This window comes from Corvus moneduloides, chromosome 3, assembly GCF_009650955.1.
Source record: "Corvus moneduloides isolate bCorMon1 chromosome 3, bCorMon1.pri, whole genome shotgun sequence".
Classification (NCBI taxonomy): Eukaryota; Metazoa; Chordata; class Aves; order Passeriformes; family Corvidae; genus Corvus; species Corvus moneduloides.
In genome coordinates, this window is record NC_045478.1 from 15,123,188 (window position 1) to 15,144,171 (window position 20,984).

A 20,984-nucleotide genomic window follows, 5' to 3' on the forward strand; every position below is an offset into this window, starting at 1 on the left:
TGCTCTCCCCTCTGAGTCCTCGTTACCGGTAAGGAAAGCAGAGACATCCTTCAAGCCAAGATGATCAAAGTTACCCAGTGACTGTGGATGCACAACCTCAGCCTCTGAAGCAGGTCTGATTTTAAGAGAGCTGCTTGGCAGCAGCAGATAAAATCCTTTCCAGTACTTAGATGGCCTTTTAATTAAAAGATTCCCCATATCAGAAGCCGCCTTTAAAAAGCTCAGCCTGGTTGGGCTTCAGAGCATCTCTCATTTTCCCCAGAATGCCATGCATGACCACCTTTCCTGGGCATCTTCCTTCACTTCTTCCTGAAAGGCAAGCTGGGAGCATCTTACTCACATAATTTGTGCCAGTCCCAGTGTGAAATAATATCATCCTGCCCTGAAGAGAAGAAACTCCCTAAAAGCTATGAAAACAGTGAGGAATAACAAAAAAACAAACAAACAAACAAACAAAAAAAAAAAAAAAAAAAAAAAAAAAAAACAAACCAAAACCCACAAATCTGGGATTGGAAAATTTAAAGAGGCAAAGATGGAAGAAATTGGGTCCGATGAAGCAGGACACAATCCTGGTGTCTGCACAGGGCTGTGCAGGGGCTTGTCAGACCATGGTAGGCAGCAAACTGCATCATGGATACCCTGGCCCATTTCAGAGAAAAAATTATAACATCAAAGAAAGGGGAACTTTCTGTCCTCTAAAATTCAGATTCTTTCACTTTCTTTCTGCAAAAACAAGGTCAAAATAAGCTTCTGTAAGGAGATTTTTTTTCACCCCAAATGAGAAGACTTTGGGCTTTGTTAATCAGCTACTTAAACATGCTATTCACTACAGACAGCAGTGGAAACCAGAAGAAGTGAGATGCCAGGAAAAGGCAGTAATATTTCCACTTAGAGGAGCAAATGAATGACGACAGAGGAAGTGCTGCATTTATGAATGCTACAGAAAAAGAGTTTTTACATCTTTGGTACCCAGGATATCATGCAATGCTTGACTGGAAATATGCCTGACTCATTTAAGATTGCACAAACAAGATTCAAATGTTGTGGTCCACCTCAGAGGTACCATCCCGGGACAAGGTCAGACACATTTTTTCACACTCTCCTGAATACAGAAATGATAAAGCCCATGGTGGCAAATTCACATCTGAACAGCTGCTTTTGGACCCAGCCCATGCAAGAAGAGTCACTAGCGTAAGAACATCTGCAGCATCTCTAACACCACAGCATCTTCTGGCAGACAGACTGACAGCATGAACACAAACAGGCTGGATACAGGCTATCAGCAACCGTGGAATTACATTTTTTTCAATAGCTGGGGTTTATTGCTGGGCTTGCCCTGAGAAAGCAGGCAAGCTTCTGATTAACATCCCTCTTAGGGTGTTTTGGTTGAAAGGACTGTTGGTTTAATTGCTCAAATTTTAATTTCCAGGGGAAAAAAAAGAACACACTCTTTTGCTTGGCAGCACTGACACAAGTTTGTTTAGTAGAACCAAGTCCGACTAAATGTATTTCCACTTGGATATTGCAACCATTCCTGTCTCTTAATATTTTAATCATGTAACCACTACTAGAACATTCTACACAGCAAAAATCCCTTCATTACGTGCTCAGCATTAACCTCAGGCCAAATAATTTGTTGATACTTCATTTTGCAGAGAGGGCAGGCTTATGCAGCTACTTGCAGACCTGATCAAAGGGGAGAAAACTGCTTCCCGTGCTACCAGTGTCAAACGTTAGTCCAACAGCAAGTACCTGGTACCTCTCAGGAGTTTTATTTTGTAAAGCTGTGGTCACAGTAGCCCAGCCAACAGGGTCAGCAGTTTTTCCTTCATTGCCTTGAGCTGCTCCACATCCAGCAGAAATTGAGCTGTCTTTACCCTGGATTCAGCTGGGATGGAGCTGGATCCCACAGGCACTAACACCACAGCATTAACCCAGCCACAACAGTCGGTTCCCAAAATCCCTACATACTTACAAGGCAACATGTCTTGGACAAGACTGGGAGACGCTGGGCAGAGAGCCATCCATGCCCTTCCCCAAATACCTGACACTAGGAACTTGGTGCATGGTTTAGACCAAGACAGGCAGTGACAAGAAAAGTAGTCTTTTATTTCAATTAATATTTCTTGGCATTAGGCAGATATTAAATAACACTGGAATGCACAAGACTATTAACATATCGACAGCAAAAGGGAGGAGGTGTAGCCAAGTCAAGAACAGCAGTGCCAGTCACGTCACCTCGGGGCACTCAAAAGCCATTTAACGCAGCAACCACCATAAAGTAGGACTCCACTGAGAAATACAAAATGAGGATGAACTCCTTTCAGGTCTTTTGTTAAGACAGTAATGCTGGAATGACTGACAGTAAAAATGAACAAATATTTCCATTCAGGAATTAAACAGAGTGAAATATCCACAAACTGCTAGTCATGCATTTCTTTTGGAACAGCAATTTGCTAATGCATAAATATCACAAAAAAAACAATCTCCAAGATTTGAATAAATCACAGACAACTAGAAGAAACAAAGCTTGAATTCTATTTTATGCCTTAAATAGATGACCTAAATATTTAAAATTTTACTTCACCATATATATATAATTTATATATATATTAAAAGAAAGTAAAGACCATTAGATAAGTGCAAGCAATTTTCCTCAAAAAGAAAATTGGAACCACGCCCAGGAAAGCTGCTTTTTTTTTTCTTTTTTCTTTTTCTTGTTTTTTTTTTTTTTTTTAAACTTTCTGCTCCATTCAGTCCACTTTTTTTTCCTTTTTTTTTTTTTCATCATAGTAATTTCTGAAGCAAAATAAATTATCTACCGTCTGCTATTTTGGGTAAAAGTCCTACCTAGCATCTTCTTGGGAACTATGGGAACATCACCTTTCTTACGGACTAAGTGAAGTGGTATCTCACCAGCCATCGAACTCTCTCGTAGCTGCATGTAAACATACCTTTCGATTAATGTTTAAAATGTGCAGAGTGAATCGTAACATTACGGGGAAGCAGAAACGGAGCTGCCGCAGGAGAACTGCACTGGTGTCAGTGGGGGGAGCGAGGGCTGGTTCGCTCGGACACACACACACACACACAATCTGGCAACGGGATCTTATCCGCAAAGTGTGGAGGGATGGTTGAGAAGGCATCCGTTTGCGAGCAAAGCTTGAAGGACACAAGCCGAGATTCTCTGAGCACACTGTCCACTTTCATCAGAATTGACTCGCGCTACTGGGGTCGCACTGTAACAACCGCACGATGGAGGGATCGCTCTTGGCACCTTTGATGAACTCTTCCAGCGACAGCTTACCTGGCGGGGAGGAAAACCAAAATGGAAGCAATTTTTTAAAGTCAGTTGTTGCTGCCACTATTGCTGTAGCAAAGAACCCCTCCTCACAGAGGCAATATAACATCTATTTAATCTATCGCAAAGGCACTGAGGGGAATTTAGTGCAATGCACAGCAGCTAAATCCTACTCAAGCCTTTAAGCCCAAATGCATTTTTCTTCTGCAAAACAATCCAGCATAATAATTGCTATTTCTTTATTTAAAAAGACAGTCCCAAATCGAAAAATAACTGTTCTGGTATCATTTGGCAGCTTTTTGCTCAGAACCAGACTATACAAATGACATGACACACAAACACAATTATGGTACCTGAACACATGTATGCTTTGAAATGATGCTTGTATTACTACAACATTTTAAACCTAAATATTCCAAATATCCCTACTTTGTCCTCTTGTTTCTTGTGACACATAGGGCTGAGCAGTGATGGCTTCTCTGGCACCTACAAGGTTGGATGGGGTTCTGAGCAACCTGATCTAGTTCAACATCTCCCTGCTCATTGCAGGGGTGTTGGGCCAGATGACCTTTGACGGGCCCTTCCAACCCTAACTATTCCATGATTCCATGACTCTGCAAGTCAGTTGCTGTGCCCTGCTGGGTGTACAGGAACAGGACATGTTTTGTTTTTTCTTTTTTTTTTCAAGAAAAGCTAGCCCTGGGGGGGCTTGCCACCTACTGCTATGTGTTCCTCCTGGGCACTTCTGGTTTATACATCTTCAGTTTAGGCCAGAGGAGCCAACTTGCATGGACCCTGTAACAGTCTGAGGGTCTGAAAAATGACCTCTGGAGGAGCAACCACCCCAGCGTCCCCTGCCTCCAACAGTCCCATGGAATGGCATGACACAGCGTGGTACAGCAAGGAGGAAATATTCCATCTGGTCTTTCAGACCTCATCCTCGGGTCACCCTGGCAGATTTTTCCCAAGCTCAGGACCACTCCCCTGCGCAAATACCATCAGGAGCCCATGAGCAGCCTCTGTCTTGCCTGCTACCACCAATACCCTCCAGCTCCAGCACTCTGAACCATGGCAGAAATAGGACATGGCAATATTAGTGAAAAATGAAACAATTTTCCCTATGAAGAGGAGGACACAGGCATTCTGTATCCCTGACATCACGTCTAGTGATCTCCCATGTAGCTTGTGCATTCAGCACAACGTACCCTACCCTCACACAACACCCCAGGGCCATCCTTACCCACCCCAACCTGCCATGCTTGAGACAGGACCCACATCTTGCACTTGGGAGGTGCCTGCTGCCACTTTTGGCCACATGCATCCAAAGAGAGAGAGGCACCAGCTCACTGTGCCAGTTTTCACCAGCCACAGGATGCTACCAGCTTGTTGTGGGGACAGAAGAGGAATGACCCTGGTGGCCAGCACCCAAAATGGGTTGAACACGGAGGAACTCCTTTCCCAAGTAAGCAAGAGGGTGAGAGGAAATGGCCTCAAGTTGCACCAAGGAAGGTTTAGATTGGATATTAGGAAAAATTTCTTTACCAAAAGGGTTCTCAAGTATTGGAACAGACTGCTCAGGGCATTTAAAAGACATGTAGATGTGGCACTTAGGGACATGGTTTAGTGGTGGGTTTGGCCATTTTGGGTTAACAATTTGACTAGATGATCGTAGAGGTCTTTTCCAACCCAAAAGATTCTATGATTCCATGAATGAGCAAGCCTTCCTCTTGCAGAAATTACAGGAGCTCAAAAACCTGTGGCACACTAATTTCTGGCTTTTGAGCTAATGTTCCCAAACCAAGAGTCTTTAACAAAAAAGAGATCTCCTAACTATCAGGATATTTATTAGTTTGTCCCTTTCCTTGCATTATTTAAAAGCAAAGCCCAAATCAAAATCTATCTGCAATGCTCAACAGTCAGGGAAGAAAATTTTTCTAGCCACCAGACACACATGTGCAGATGTTATTCCTTGGCACTGCATGTCTTGCAGGGCTGGTATTTTACTGGGAATAGGATGATTTTATTTCAGCAACAAAGTGCAACAGATGGAGGATGTATAGATATATAGCAGATTTTGTGTCCACTACTCTGTTATGCATCTGCACACACTGTACTTTCCGCAGACCAAAAATATTTTAATCATGTTATTTTAGGGCCCTCCACACGTCAAGCCAGGGGATGAAGTGCTAGTTTGGATGAAGTCAAAGGTAAAATACTTGAGGATTTCAGCAAGGCCAGGAATTTGCCCTGGGGACTGCAGCAACAGACACCAAAATGCAGCCATAAAAGTCTCTTAAATAAAAATCCTTCTGAACATAAGATAGCATTTTTTAGGTCTCCATATCTCAGTGCTAGAACCAAATCTTTGCTCTCACAGAGCATATCATTAGGACACAGCTCCCGATTTTGATGTGAGCAGTTGCCACCTCAGCCGCTGACAGGGTAATTCCCAGGGAAAACTCCACCTCAGCTGGGAATAGAGGAAACATGTCATCAGGCTGATGAGCAGAGGAAATTGATCATTTTTTGCCAGTATTTTTCAAGCCCAAGGAAATGAGCCAGCTCAGGTGGAGGGGTTGTGACAGGTACACTGTCAGTAATTTATCAAGGAGCTCCACAACCTGTCTTGGGAGCTGCTACATCCCCCTGACGCTCATAGTACAACTGAGGTGTGTGAACATATACATATGTATATATGCCATAAACATGCAGAGAAAATAAGTATTATGGACCCATGGGAATTTTTGTTTTCAGGTGCCCACATTCAGGAGCCGTGTTACTGATGACAAGCCCAGGAGTGCAACTCTATCAAGGGCAATGGGAGCAAAACCTTGCGCCAAGTTTGTGCTATGCCCAGAGAAAATAACCCAAAGACAATGGACTAGGGAATTTCAGAGGAGCCTTTGCAGAAGGGGATTCACCCATAAAATGTTAGGGAAGGACTGGTCCCCTCCCAGCCCCCCAGCAGGGAAAGTCACCCTGTGCTCATTGCTCAGTTATTCACCCTATTTGCCATGGACCAAAGATGCTCAACGAGGTCAGGCAGAGACCAAAGGCACCAGTGGGGACATCCCTGCCCTCTCTCCCCTCTCCCCAAATTCTGCCATCTACCAAGGCTGGGCTAGAAAACCTCTGTTTCTAGAGCCTAGGGAGGGGTGCCAGTGGCAATCCTACCGTCATTGTTTGTGTCCATCTGTCTGAAGATCTTGTCTGTTCGCTTCTCAGGAGTGGATTCATCCTCTGGCATTTTCATTACTGATGAAACCATTTTGTAAATTGCCTGAGTATTAAAAAAAATGTTAAAAGAAAAGAGATACAAGAAAAACACAACCCAAATGATAAAGCATGGGACAGAGAAAAAGAATTTAAGCCTGTAGCAGTAAAAAAAGGCAGCTGACCCTGGCAGGCAGCTGCAGAACCTTATAAACCAAAATGAATGGGAATTTCTGACTGCAGCTTTTTATTCTCCTTTCTTGTATTCATTCATACTTCAAAAGAAGCGCTGGGTCAGTTTAACTGAAAGTCAGGGTCTAGATTAATGTATGAGCAAGACTGGGCTAAAATACAAGAGGCAATGGTGTGCAACCCTCTCTTCTGCAGCTGGGCTGAGCCATCACCATCCACCCAGTTACAGGTATGCATGTGGGGTGTTACATGGATTATGGTGAATATGAATATAGAGCAATAGATGTGTTTTTTCTTCATGGATGGGTAAGGAAATGCATCTTCAGATTTACAAGAACATGAATAATGATGAGACCTCTTTAGAGTGTCTGCAGTCCTACCCTTCCACCTAAATTATACCACCTCAGCCAGGAGGACCAAGTGTCAGGGCACTGGCTGATGCATGACTCCCTTGCACTGCACAGGACACACATCTCAGCTGCACAGTGTGTCCTCTGCCTTCAGGAGACAGACACACTACAGCGTTTCATCCAGAGTTCACATTGACTCAGATTTGAAGATTAAAAGCACTAATTTTGAGATTAATCAGGTCAGTAGAATTGGCATTTAGGGTTTTTTGATCCCATGAACATCACACTAAGAAACCCCCAGGGAGAGCTGCAGAATTTTGGCTGCAGGCCAGCTGCACAAGTGCTTTGTTCATGTCTCAGGCCCTTTCCTCATCTGCATCTTGTAGGTCCCACCATCTGTCTCTTTGGGTACAATGGGCTCAGGAACCTGCCTGGGGCAGGAGTGAGCCAGCTCAGCAGATCCCTCATCTCCAGCTCCAGCTGTCTGACGGCGAAGCGGTTACAGCAACACAAATAAGATGTCCAATAGAGATAATGCCTCACCTGCACTATTTCTAGCATTTCCCCACGGCTGATGTACCCATTGCCATCCAGGTCATACATACTGAACGCCCACTTCAGCTTCTGTTCCAGCTTGCCCCGGGAGGTGACGCTCAGGGCGATGATGAATTCCCTAAAGTCAATTGTCCCGTCGCCGTTAGTGTCAAAGGTGCGGAAGACGTGCTCCGCAAACTTCGACGCATCGCCATAGGGAAAAAAATTTGCATATATTTTTTTAAACTCTTCAACAGTCAAATGGCCCGTGGGGCAATCTTTTAGGAAGCCCTTGTACCACTCCTGCAGCTCGTGGTCTGTGAACTCAGTGTTCTCACGCAGGTCCTGGAGCACCTCGGGGCGCAGCTTGCTGTTCTGCTTCCCCATCCTCTTCTGGGTCCGGGTTCAGCAGCTGCAAAGCAAGAGAAAATCTGCCTGAGCTCCAGCCCCACTGGGCAGAGAGGGGCTGGGGAGAGGTAGAACCCTGTGAGAAACACAGACCCCCTGGGGAAAGGGGGAAAGAGGAGAAAAAGGATGCTATAAATCACCAGGAAAAACCTCATTTAATTTGGCTTCCTTTCCTCTCCTCTAGGCTCTCCCAGTGATTAATATGCTGTGGAAGGGAGGGTAGTTTGGGAGGAACTATTTGGGAAATATTAATTTTTATTATTAATCCTTTTTATATGGGAAATAATAAAGATCTGTATTTTATTTCTCTGCTACAACCCCACCCCTCCATCACATGGCTTGCGATGCCCAGCTCTGGATTCCTCCACAGGCTGATCTGCTGCGATGACTGAGCGGGAGCAGGCAGGGACAGCAGCAGACAGCAGCAGCAAAGAAAAATTCATCTATTCAAAAGTGAAAGTAAATGCAGCTGAACAAGAAGCAGGAAGGGCAGGTGGCTCCGTGCCAGTCACGTTTGCATTGTCCGGATGTTCTTTGAAACTCTTTGGCTTACACAGCTTCTCCTCCCTCCCTGTATCCCTTGCCCCACAGCAGTGGGGGCTTGCCCCTGTGTGGTGGGGCTTGGCTGGTGCTCCTTGTGGCACCTGAGGGTCACAGAAGGGTGCAGCAAGGATAAGCTCAGCACAGCCCATGCTCAACAGCGGCACCCCAAAAGACTTCTCCCTCTTTGTTCCAACTGTGGAGGCAGCATGAGCAGATGGATCACTGTGACAGCAGCACCAGCACAAGGTGCTTTCCAGCCTTCCCAGACAATCAGAGAGCAGGGCTTTCTAAAGAAAAATGTTTAGCAGAACAACTCTTGTCAGGTTTACTGGGGTTTATGCTTTTAGAGAAGCTTATTCAGTAGGTTCAATATTCTGCCACAAGGGCGAAAATGCATTTAAATTCAGGATTTCATCAGGATGTCAGGAGAAGGCTGGGTCTGTCCTCTCCCTTGACAATACCCACGTTGTGCCACACAAGGTGAGACTGCCCAGCAACAGGAGAGCTCCTTCGGCAAAATGAAAGATGGTCAGTCTGCACTTAAGCAACAACAGGAAAAAAACCAAAACCTTGGTAATTTCTGGCTTTTATCCCTTGCAGTCTTTCATGGCTACCTAGCAATATCAAACTGTGCTGCCAAGCTAGAGGCTGAGCTGCTTGTCCTTCCCCAAATTCAAGAAGTTTATTCACAAGTGTGCACAAAGTCACATCCAAACCTCTGTGACTGGTTTGCATAAATGATATTACTCTGCACAGACTGTTGTGCCTGTTGGGTTCGCTCAGAAGACAGGTTAGTAACAGGCCAGCACTGCAGACTACCTGGAAACTGCAAGAGCTGAGCAGCAAAGCATGCAGAGACCAGGAAAAATGGGCTAAGCACTTCCCAGAGAGTAAAAATTCCAGGCATGCATAAGAACCCAAAAAAAATTTAAAATGCTAAAGGTCAGCAAAAAATAAGTTGCTCTACAGCAGAATGTAAGCTTGTTTTATTTGTATTCCACTTAGTCTGTGCACTGCCTCAGCAATGTAAAAAATCCACATCCTGCTCTGTGGCTTAATGCTCGGAGACAAAACCCAGCCAGCTGCTCGTTAGTTCAGTGCATTGGGCTTAACGGAAAACTCTGCTATCATTAGCACTTCTGTTTGCAAGAAAAGCTGCCAATATTTCAACTCCAAAGCTTTCTTTTTGTCCATTATACTGCAGAGTTTTCTCGACATACCTGACATACCTCTGCTTGCCCCCAACACGCAGGGATGCTACAGCTCCTGGTCCCTGCCAGCATCACCCCTAGGAGAACATCAGGCTGCCCTCCAGTTAAACCACTAACTCTAAGCTACTGCCACAGCCTTTCCATCTTTGAATCTTCTCTGCTCCAGATAGTCATCCATGCAGTGCTGAGGGTGGAAAACACAATATTCTACTCTGCTGAAGTCAATTTGCAGAAAAGAGCAGCTTGGAGCAAATAATGGATCAGATGTGGTCCTTCTTTTTAAAGAGCAGAAATCGTAACAGTATGTTCCTGTCCTTGGGTGAGGAGGAGCCTTCAGTTTCCACTGAACTCCTTCAGTAAACCCCTTCACTCCATGATTCCCAGGTGCTTTGTAAGAACTAGTGTCTGGGTCGAAAAGCAGTCCCTGCCTCACCAACCACTGCCACAGAATTCCCTGAGAGAGGGACAGGAGGAACAGTAGAGCCCACTTAATGCAGGAGCTGGGCTTTAAGCAGAAATTACCTCAGCTTTACTGACGCGCAGGGTTAAGGACTGCAAAACTTTCAACTGGTAGTTAAAAGAGGTTTGAGAAGGTTTAATGTAATTTCTCCCTGTTCCTGTAATACCTTTATTATTTCTGTTCCCTTAAAAGTAGAGACCCCTAGACAACAAAGAGATAAGGTGATAATTCCACTTACTACATTTCACTGCTTCTCCTAGTGGTAGATTCATCCTGTTTGAAGAGATGCTCATTAAATATCAGCTTCAAAAGCTTTATACTCAAGCAACCTTTGCATTCAAAAGATTACTGGCTATTTCAACTCTTCCTCCTCTCACATCGTGTTGTAGCAGAAAATGTGCAATGCTCTGAACACAACCTTTTTTTGCATATGAGCTTTCTGAAAGGCTTCATAACTTGCTCAGCCCAAATGCAATCCTCCAGTTGTAACCAATTTGATGTGAATAATTAAATAACCAACATTAACATTAATTTATTAAAGCCCATCTAAAAAAACAGCTTTGATGTAAATTGTCTTGCAGGTAGCTCCTTCAAAATGAAATGCCTAAATATCTCATTAATCATGACAGCAACCCCTGCTGCTGGCATCCAACTGACATTTCATTCGATTGCTATAAAATGCTTTCATCAAATCACTTTCCAGAGGCTCAGCAGCTGATTTAGCCACAAGACCACTCAGAGGATGGCTGCTAATGGAAATCACAGGGAGCAAGGCTGGGATGGTCTGGTCAGTCCTGTGATTAGGGCTGTGTTTTGTTGTTTTTTTTTTTTAACCAGCTAAGTCACTTGTTGCAGTGGGTGTAGAAGGCAAGACAGGAGAGACATCCTTGCACCCAACGTTGCCCTGGGCAGTTAGCAGAGACCTAATTCCGGCACAGCCTGCCTTTCCCTCATTTTCCATCACACCAGGGTGAAATCCAAGGAAGCAATGCCACGTACACCGCAGCAAGGTCTGTCCCTGCTTACCTTGATGAGCAAAAGCCCTCAGAGCATCTGGCGCTATCACAGCAGTAAGAAAAACAATCACAGGAATGCCCTTGAGGTGATCAGATAAGGAAAAGCTTGGTAGTCTAAATGCAGAGCTGAGGACTTTGCAAGTCAATAACTGCTCATGAAAGAGATGCTCAGCCATGTAAGGCTTAAACAGCAGAAAATGCAGATGCACTTTTGTTCCAGTTTCACACCAAAATTTTTGTTAAAATTATGTGGTGCTGCTGCCTGCCTTTAATTCTAGCCAGGCTCAAAACTGAGCTGCCAGAGAACTCCCACCTGAAAGTAACCTCTGTCCTTCTAGGCTTACAAAAAATCAGCAATAATCTCATGGCAAAAGCCTAGCAATGAGCAAAAAGGTCTTTTACAGAGGCCAAGACACACACTGGTGTCCTGGTTTCAGCTGGGGCAGTGTTCATTTTCTTCCTAGTAGCTGGCACAGTGCTGTGCTTTGGATTTAATGGGAATAATGTTGATAACACACTGAAGTTTAAGCTATTGCTGAGCAGTGCTCACCCCAAGTCAAAGACTTTTCAGCTTCCCATGCTCTACCAGTGAGGAGGTGCACAAGACATTTGGAGGGAGCACAGCCAGGGCAGGTGACCTGAACTGAGCAAAGAGATACTCCATACTATCAGAATATAAACTGGGGGGGATTGTCTGGGGAGGGGGCTGATCACCACTCAGGGATGCACTGGGCTCTGGTCAGCAGCTGGTGAGCAATTGTACTGTGCTTCCCTTGTTTCTCTTGGGCGTTATATCTCTCTCTCTTTTTATTATCTCTCTTTTCATTACAATTATTAGCATCATTATTACAATAAAATTCTATTTTATTTCAGTTATTAAACTGTTCTTATCTCAACCCACAGATTTCACCTTTTTTTCCCCCCAGTTCTCCTCCTCATCCCACTGGGGGCTGGAGTTAAACCACAACTCAGGGTTATGCATCACTGGGGTGAGTAACTAGAAAAGTCTGAAACAGCCAAAGTAGCAATTCTGTGTTTTTACCAACAGATGGACTGGCCATCAGCATCCACGCACTGAAGTATTTGAAGTGCTCGTAACAAAGCTCAGTGCATCCCACTTTCACAAGAACTCTCTGTCAACCACCAGTTACAGCCAGTAGAAGCATGCTGTGATCATGTAACCCAGAGAGCCAGAGACCAAACCAGCTTTTTACTGCAAAGCCTGTGAAAGCAAAACCCACCCCTTGAAATGAGCTCATGATGGGATCCTCTTAGTGAATCAGTCATGGCCGCAAAAGGAGGAATAACTCCTTAGAGATGTATTTCCTTGTGCAAACCCCCTTAGATACTAATTTAGTGCTAATAAAAAGAGGAAAATTGATGAAATGCCTGTCTATAGGACAGAGGTGCTCTCCAGCTGAGAAAGACAGTGCACAGAGAAACAGAAGGAATACTCTTCATATTATCTGAGCTATCTGCTTTGAGCGGGGGGGGGGAGGGAGGAGTGTAGCACCGTTTCTCTTGCAATGCTCACTTATATAGCAGAATAACTGTGTCAAATCTGTTAAAGTCATGGAGCTGTAGCACAGTGCCTCCAAGACGGCAGGAGCCCAAAGAAAATGAACAGCCTAAGCCAGGCAGCAAACACTGGTCTGGGCTGGTCTGAAATGCAAGAACCATTTCAACAGGGGTGGAAGATTTTTGTAAAAAAAGAGCTCTGTCACTGAGATTCTATTTTTAAAATTCTGATCCTTGTATTAAAAAAACCAAACAAAAACCCAAACAAAAACCTGTAAAGAAACAACAAAACCAACCAACCAACCAAAACCCCACAAAAAACTCCCCACAGGTAGTCCAAATGCAAGGTTCAGCCACTAAAGTTCGGTGTTACCGCAGTTCATGAACACACCCTCGAGAATACATTTCATGCATCGGTAGCACCAGCTCACACCAACTCAGCCAACACAGATGTGTTTAAGAAGCCTCCGGCTCCCGTGGGCCAAGCTGCAAGAGGGAGATGAGTTCCCAGACACCCCATCTAGTGACAAATGTTTAGGTAAAAAATGATCACGTAGCAACAGGCTGCAAAACAGGATTATAACAACATCCTCTGGACGATGCACTGCCGAGGGCTGGTCAGTGCTTCTCATCTGAGCTGCGGGGGAAAATGCGCAGTTACATGGGCTGGGGCAGATAATGAACTCCAGAGTGAAGAGCAGATTTTGTTACATGTTTTAATGTCAGTATCCTAAGCAACGAACGTTGCAACAGAGAAGGCACAGGATATACAAATACGTTGCTATAGATATCTGGTCCTGCCTGGTAAACTCATGTGAACTTCTTTCCTGCCCTGCGGCAAAAGCTGACACCCACATACCAGCCACTGCAGCACCTGTCTCGTTTTCCCAGGCTGCAGACACAGGGCCAAAAGTAACACCTTTAGACAAAGTCTCAGTTGCAAAAAGGAGTATCTTCACGTCTTGAAAAGCTACTAATAGAAGCAGTGAGATAAAAGAAAAACATTAATCAATAATGCCTCGAAAAATTCAAACCCAGCAGGGTTTGAAATGCAAAAGGCTGGTGTCAAGAGGGGCTGAAGTTGCTTCTGCTCCTGCCTTCAGGGAAACAGGAGAAACAAAACCTGCCAAGTGAAGAAAAGACCACTTCAAATAAATAAATAAATGGTCTTTCTAAATTATTTACTTTCAGTGACCATCTATGCTTTTATTTATATAAGAAACATTGCTTATTTGCAACTTCCTTTCAAGTTCAATCCTTTCCAGAAGTTTATTAAAAATAGTGGGTGAAGGGGAAGGACCACCCTGCGTACCACCCACATTTCAGTTTCAGAAAACTCAGTAACAACTCACATATGTCCATTGAATGTCCTTCTGGAAGGTGGAGTGAATTGCTAAAGAGACCTTGAGCCACCTTACTGTGGAAGTTTATCCATAAACACATACCCAGGAGCTGTGTGGTCTTGAAAACCTGATTCCATGTCTGGGATGACAATCCATTCTAAATAATCACCTACCCCCTACCTTGCCAAAGAAAGATATGATTACAAAGACCCTAACCCTGCAAATGACTGTGTGAGATTAATATTTCCAGGCTGGCATGTTCATTTCATGGAGTCAGCTGCAAAGGCTGAAACATAAGAAATTCCCTTACAGGTGTCTGGATTGCTCCCATCTATTGAAGTCACTTTATTCAGGATTATATTCCCGATATACAGGAAAAAATTAGTCACTGACATAGAGCATCAGTACATTAACCTGAGAACCATTTTACATTCAGATCATAAGAGTGTGGTGAAGAGGCATTTGCAGATCACAGTGGCAGGATCTTTCCAGGTGCTGGAGTCACAGCAAGGAGCCATGGGGTGCTGACACCTGTTGCAGCCATTGCTACCTGCAGTGCCCACCAACACTGACCCCCATCAGCAGAGGAAAGTTTGCCATGGATGGCATGGCTACAAACTACTGAGAAGAAGCAAAAGAAGCACAAACTATCCCCAAATATTCATGAATTGCTGCTAATGAGTAAGAAATGAGACCCATGTTGGGACCAGAAGAGTGGCAGTTCCTTGGGGAGCTCTCCATGATGTTTTCCAGCTCAGGGAGGAGAGTTTATTACTGTAAAGGGCATATATTCCCAATGCAGTAAGAAAAGCACAGAAATATTTCAAGTAAATTAGGAAATTGGGTTAATTTGGGTGGGAGCAGTTTAGGCAGTAATGCAGCTTGTGATTGCAGACAGGAAAAGAAAATCATGAGTGGATTTTCCTCATCTCCTCCCTTTGTCCTTTTTTTTTAAACAAAAACAAGGGAGAAGCAGCCAGTCCGATTTTTTCAGATGGTGTGCAAAGTTGGTAAGGCTTAAAAAAATTACAGTTTGTTTACACAATATTGCAGATCAAGGAAATCCTGTCTTCACAAAGTCTTAGTGCACAAGGTCTTTTTCTGAGACAGTTCGGTTGCATGAGGAAAAACCCACGTCATGCTCACTGAATATACTACTGTGATACATAATTTTTAATAAAACTCAGTGAGTGCTGGCCTGGAGGATAGGGGAAGGTGCCTGATGGGAACTGGGAAATCAGAGAGAACATTTTTAGAAAAAGGGAAGAAAAGTGATGAAAATTAGCACAAGGCACTGTGTTTTTAATATAATTAAAACCACAGAAGTAGCACAGTTGGGCGGTTTTGTCATTAGATTTTAAAAGTTTCCTATGATGCCTTTATTTAATTGATGAAGGTAAATCACAGAAAAATTCTCTACAGAATAATCACAGCCCTGAGAGAAAGGAACCCAGATTAAATTTCAGAAGAATTAGTCAAACTCTGGCAGTAACAAGAGCCAGCCAATGGCACCTGAGCAAATTCCACAGCATCAGAGCCACTCCTGTGGAGAAGATGGAGAGTTTGGGGACAATGCCACCAGCTAACCAGACAACGACAGATGATAACCAGCCCTCAGGCATGGTCTGCAAGACCATCCTCACTGCTAATGATGCCTAAATAAAAAACAAAGAAAAGATCTGACATCCTTCCATTCCCCAGCTGCAGGTACTGCGCTGAGATAAGGGCTTAGAGGAATTATGGGGATTTCAGGGTAGCTAATTTGAAACAGAGCAGGGAAGAGAGCTGGTTTTGGTTTCAAAGAGTGAAAATAAACCTTTTTATTTAATTAAAAAAGCATTCTTTAGCAGGCGTATCCTTAGTAAAAAGATGCTCCAAAATGTGGCTTTGGAGATATGCCAACCAGCTACCTTTAACAAAAATTCAACATTAACTAAAAGTACTAAGATACACTGCAGGAAAAAAAAACAATCACCAAAAGAGAAAGATTCTTTGTCACCAACATGTTCAACCTCCAAATATATAGCTATTGCTAACAATTTCTACTACTAATACATGAGGGTTTTTTGTTCCGAAAATATTAAATCTAATATAAATGCATCCATTTATTTTATTAACCTAGATTTCTAAAGTATCTTTTTTAAAAAAAATTATTATCACTTCAAAATAGCACAAAAGCCACTAGTTAAATTCCTCGTAAAAATACACGCCACTAAACCAAAATTTTTCTTGAAACAGTGTTCTATTTTCCCTTCAGTGGTAAACACTAATAACAGTAATCAAATTGTTTCACACCTTTATTTTCCTGTTTGTTGAATGAAAAAAACCACTGAAGTTTCAAATCTAATAGCAAACCTAGAGTTTAACTTTTCTGGACTTTTTCCTTACAAAGATGTGAATTAAAAACTGAGACTGAAATAAGTACATGAGAACAGCCTCCCATCCATAAGGAAGGAACCCGGTTCTGCTGGATGTAGCAATTCAAGGAGCAGACGACCAAATTTTCTGCTGGTAGGAATCAGCCCAAGCTCTACAATAGCTAAGGATACTACTCAGGTTCATGCATGCAAGTGTACCAATCTCACAGGGTTTTTTAAAAATTAATTTTTAGAATCAAGGAGCCAAAATTGCAGTGACTACTAGCCTGTGCAGGAAAGCCATGGCCCCAGGACACACCCTGGACAAAAGCATCACACCAGGAACATGACACAAGGCTTGTGTTCAGGTTATTATCAGGGCAGCCTTCGTGCCTTGAGAACACAATGGAAAGCACCTTGTGTTGGATTACAGCAACATTTATGCTGGTATGTGGACAGTCAGCTATCCTGCAACGTCTTGCTGTCCTCCCCGGGTGGCAAGGACTGCCCATGCCAAGGCACACCTGGGCTGGCGGCTCCCCACAGGCAACCACCTGCGAGGGCAGCTGTGGGCTTTTGCCCAAGGCAGTGACTCGATGGTGTGAACTCCAGACAAACTGATCACAGGGATGAGCAGAGCAGTGGTGTTCCTGTTAGGTGAATCCTGAACACAGAGGGCCATTTTGGCCAGCAGGAATATGACAGACCATTTCTCTGGCTGTGCATGATGCTCAGGGATACAGTAATACCTTCTCTCACCTCAGCTTCCATCATTAAAAATGGGAGAATTATCTCAAGAAACCAGCAGACGAAACCATATGATTTTATGACTAGTTCCTCTAAAATCCATACAAAAATGGGCACCACCCCTTCATTGAGCTGCCAGAGACAGCACAGGCAGGACTCTCCCAGCAGTCAAGACCAAGAGGAGGCTGGTGCAGCAGCATGGGCAGGACACTCCCACTCCCAGCCCATACACTTAGTGGCTGCAACTTCCATTAATCCTGAACACTCAAGAGTTTGATTTGCTCTTAAGTGCATTCACTATAAATTACGCAGAAGAACAATATGACACACTGTCTCCAAGAAAGGGAGTGTTCCATATCAGAGGAGAAAGAAGAGACAATAGTATTTTTAAGGGCACCAAGAACAGCCCTATGAAAATCCTTTCTCTCCTGGCATTTCTGTGTAGGATTAAACACTTCAATGCAAATCATCTTGGAAGCAAACCATGCAATCTGCACTCAAGACATCATTTTTCTCATTAACCTCCACCACAGGGCTCCATCCCCAGCAATACCCACACCAAATGTGCTTTTCTGAGCGCTGCGGGTGAGGGCTGCCTGGAGCTGAGCCTCTGTTAGCAGGCTGGGTAAGAAGCAAATGGAAAATCAAATCACGCTGAATTTTATATCTAAGTGATGCCATTAGTTGCCAAATGGGTGCATTTTCCTCCCTAACTGGGTATAGTAACAGGAAGGAGATGTGATGGTTTTGAAGCAGGAAGCATCCCAACAGGCGTGGGATGAGGACAGCTGACCTCCACCTGAGACCACATATGGGGCACATCCTGTCCCACCGCCTTGGTGCCGCATTGGTGAAGGTCTCGATTGCAAAAACAGGAAATGTGCCTTCTCTCAACAGTGATGTTGAAGAGGGACATTCATGTTCACATGAGGAGAAGGGGATGGGGGAGAAAACCTACTCCTGATACCCCCTTTAAAATCACTCTCTCAGATGAACAGATGTTCATGAACTTCATTTCAGCAAATGCTAAAAAGAGCACCTAATCTATAAGGTTTTACTATATCAAGCCATAGACAGATAAGCTTTCCTGGCTATGGCCACACCAGGATACTGACCTCAGCCACTTTGTAACCCCCTAATTTATCACTCTGGTCTCTGCAAAGACCCTAAACTACACCTGGTATCAACTACTAGTCTGCTCCACTTCTAAAAGGGCTAAAAAAATCCTACTAAACCAAATTCTGCATCTTTTGCAAACCAAGATCCACGCAACATCCACACCAGGCGGGCATTTTGGTTTTTTTTCCTTTTAATTTCCCTTCCCCAAGGATAACATTATCTATTTTTCTGGAAACTTTCAGCAACTTTTCTGCAGGAGAAGAAGGTATCCTGTGCAAGAAACCGTGTCAACAAGATCTTTCCGTAAATGCAACATTTGCGTAAGATCAACACAATAATTTATCATTTATTTTTCCTCTTGAAAGGAACAGGAAAAAAGTGTTTAAAGGCTGCGGCAGTGGTTAAAAGGAGAGCTCCGATGGTGGAGGATGGTGCAGGAATTGAAAGTTTCTGAAGTGATGCTTTCTCCTGGAGTGTGCACATATCATCTTTCAGCACACAACAGCAAGGCCGCGTCCCTTTGCCTTCAAGCCTGCTAACAGCTCTTTGTTGGCACTACATATGTTGAAAAGCGAAGGCCAGCAAACGTACCACCCTTAGGGTCAGAGGAGTCAGTTCTACAGCTGATATAGATGCTTGGAGTCACACTGGCATTGGGGAAGAGGTTCCTGCCAGAGGAAGATGAAGTTTGATCTGTTCAGCTGAAGGCAGTCTGGACCATGGAAGAACCAGGTAAATCCTCCAACTGGCACCTGCCCTGACTGAGCCTGCCATTCAGACTCTTCTTCCCCCTGCAAACACAGGCATGATCCTGCTGCTGGACTTCTCTGTGATAAACGCAGCATAACAGAAATAATCCCACATTTTCCCACCCCTGCTCTGAAGTAGGCAGTAGTACCTTAAAAGCATTTTAGGCTCTCGCATTTTTGTGGTTAACACTATTTTTTTAGCCTCTTGACCCTCTATTGCAGAGATTATGACTTGTCAGACCTATTTTGAGACCTCCTTTAAGTTTCACAACTAAAACTCAGTGGCAAGAATCAGACAGACTACCAAAGAAAGGTCGACCCTCATATTTCCTCTACAACACTGACATTTCCAACTGCAGGAGGGATGGTGGGGCAGGGTAGACAGGTGGCCATTTATATATCCCATAGCCCAGGACAGAGCTCTTCAGCATTTTGGTGCCGAAACTCTGTGTTTTGGAAGAGGAGAGGAGCCGCAGCTAAGGATGACCCCGCTGAACAATAGCACACAGCCCTGGAGTGCTGGGTTTTGGAGCGACTCCAAGCAGGGTGGGACTGTAAGAAAGTGGACAAAAGCTTTGGATAGAGATCTACAGGGAGGAAGCACTTCCTACTTCCTCCACAGAAAGGACCAGGGCTTTAAATAAACCTACTCCTGAGCTCTGCTGAAAACCAAAAGGGCTGCTGCTGGAAGAAAGTCCTGTCTGGCTGGGACCCGGCTGAAGGCTGATGAGGCTCTCCCCCAGGGAATGCAGCCGCTCTGCTGCAGTTCCCAACATGCTGGTGGCAAGAGGGGGAGGCCTAGGCTGCCCACAGTCTCATTGTGACCGGTATCATCTAGACAAAAAAGCCTGTAAAACCTCAAGACAGGGCTCTCAGCTCTGCCACCAAAGCTGCAGAGCCAGACTTGTCCCTCAAGCGCATCTTTTGATGAAAAAGGTAAATAAAAGTGTACATTCACACTTTACAATGCCATTTCAACATCATGCTATTTCTCAGACCCATTTACCTTCTAGCCCTTTCTTGTATGGCCTATAGGGCTGCAGCAGCACCTTTATTCTGATGGACAGAGACATTCAACCTGCTCCATTCCCCCCAGCTCCTTCCTACCCTGCCCACCTCTGCAGCCACATGGGATCTTCCCCCCTTGCCTCCTTCCTGCCTCTCACATGGTCCCACACTTAGACCATGAACATGGGATCCAGGGTTGGGCTATAGGTTGGGCAACAGTACTGATGAGCAAATGACTGGCACTGACAAAAAATCACCCCCCTCCTAACAAATACCAATGGAATATTTACTCTGCCTGGATGTAACAGAATCAGATCCTAAATACAGTAATACATACTTGTAAAGCATTCAGATCTTTCCTCTGTACAATACCACATGAATTATCTTATCCATCCATTTTAGTGTACATATTCAGTTATAATAACCCTCATCTTCCCTGTTCTCCACCCTGAGCACTGGCCCACAGCAAGAAGCCTGCTTGTTGTTTTTCAACCTGTCCTTAGTCTACTAGAGCGCCCATTGCTTACAGCCCAAAAGAAGACGACTTGTGCTGTGCCAAAATTGCTAAAATTTACATCTCAGATATTTTTAATGGTCTGGAAGACTTAATAACAGAAAATAAGGGAGAGAAGGAAGGAAACCACAGGTTTGGAAAATATCAGGCTCGACAGATTAAGAAGCAATGTGGAAAAAATATACTCCAACTTACATTCTCAAAACAAAAACAAAAACAAAGCTATAGGCAGGTCAGAAAGAACTGAGTTGTGCACACATTTCTGCTACAGTAAGAAATGGCATTGCTCTGAAATGGGATCAAATAAGCAAACTTCACATTCCTGGAGGAAAAAATTATTTCATCAATGGCTTGTCACAAAGAAATTACCCACCAGTTTGGAACATCTGTGATATTGACCT

The 20,984-nt window shown here is 44.0% G+C and overlaps 1 protein-coding gene across 2 annotated transcripts in view; it reads right to left on the reverse strand.

Moving 5' to 3' along the window:
• Positions 1-2,088: 2,088 nt before the first annotated feature.
• HPCAL1 (hippocalcin like 1) overlaps positions 2,089-20,984 on the reverse strand; it is a 64,047-nt gene continuing 45,151 nt past the window's right edge. For both annotated transcript variants that reach the window (XM_032104288.1, XM_032104289.1), the window contains 3 exons: positions 7,600-8,002; positions 6,476-6,581; positions 2,089-3,307 (listed from right to left, as the gene is read on the reverse strand). In XM_032104288.1, the coding sequence (XP_031960179.1) occupies positions 3,210-3,307; positions 6,476-6,581; positions 7,600-7,977 (582 nt within the window). In that variant the 5' untranslated portion in view covers positions 7,978-8,002 and the 3' untranslated portion in view covers positions 2,089-3,209. The remainder of the gene's footprint in view (positions 3,308-6,475; positions 6,582-7,599; positions 8,003-20,984) is intronic.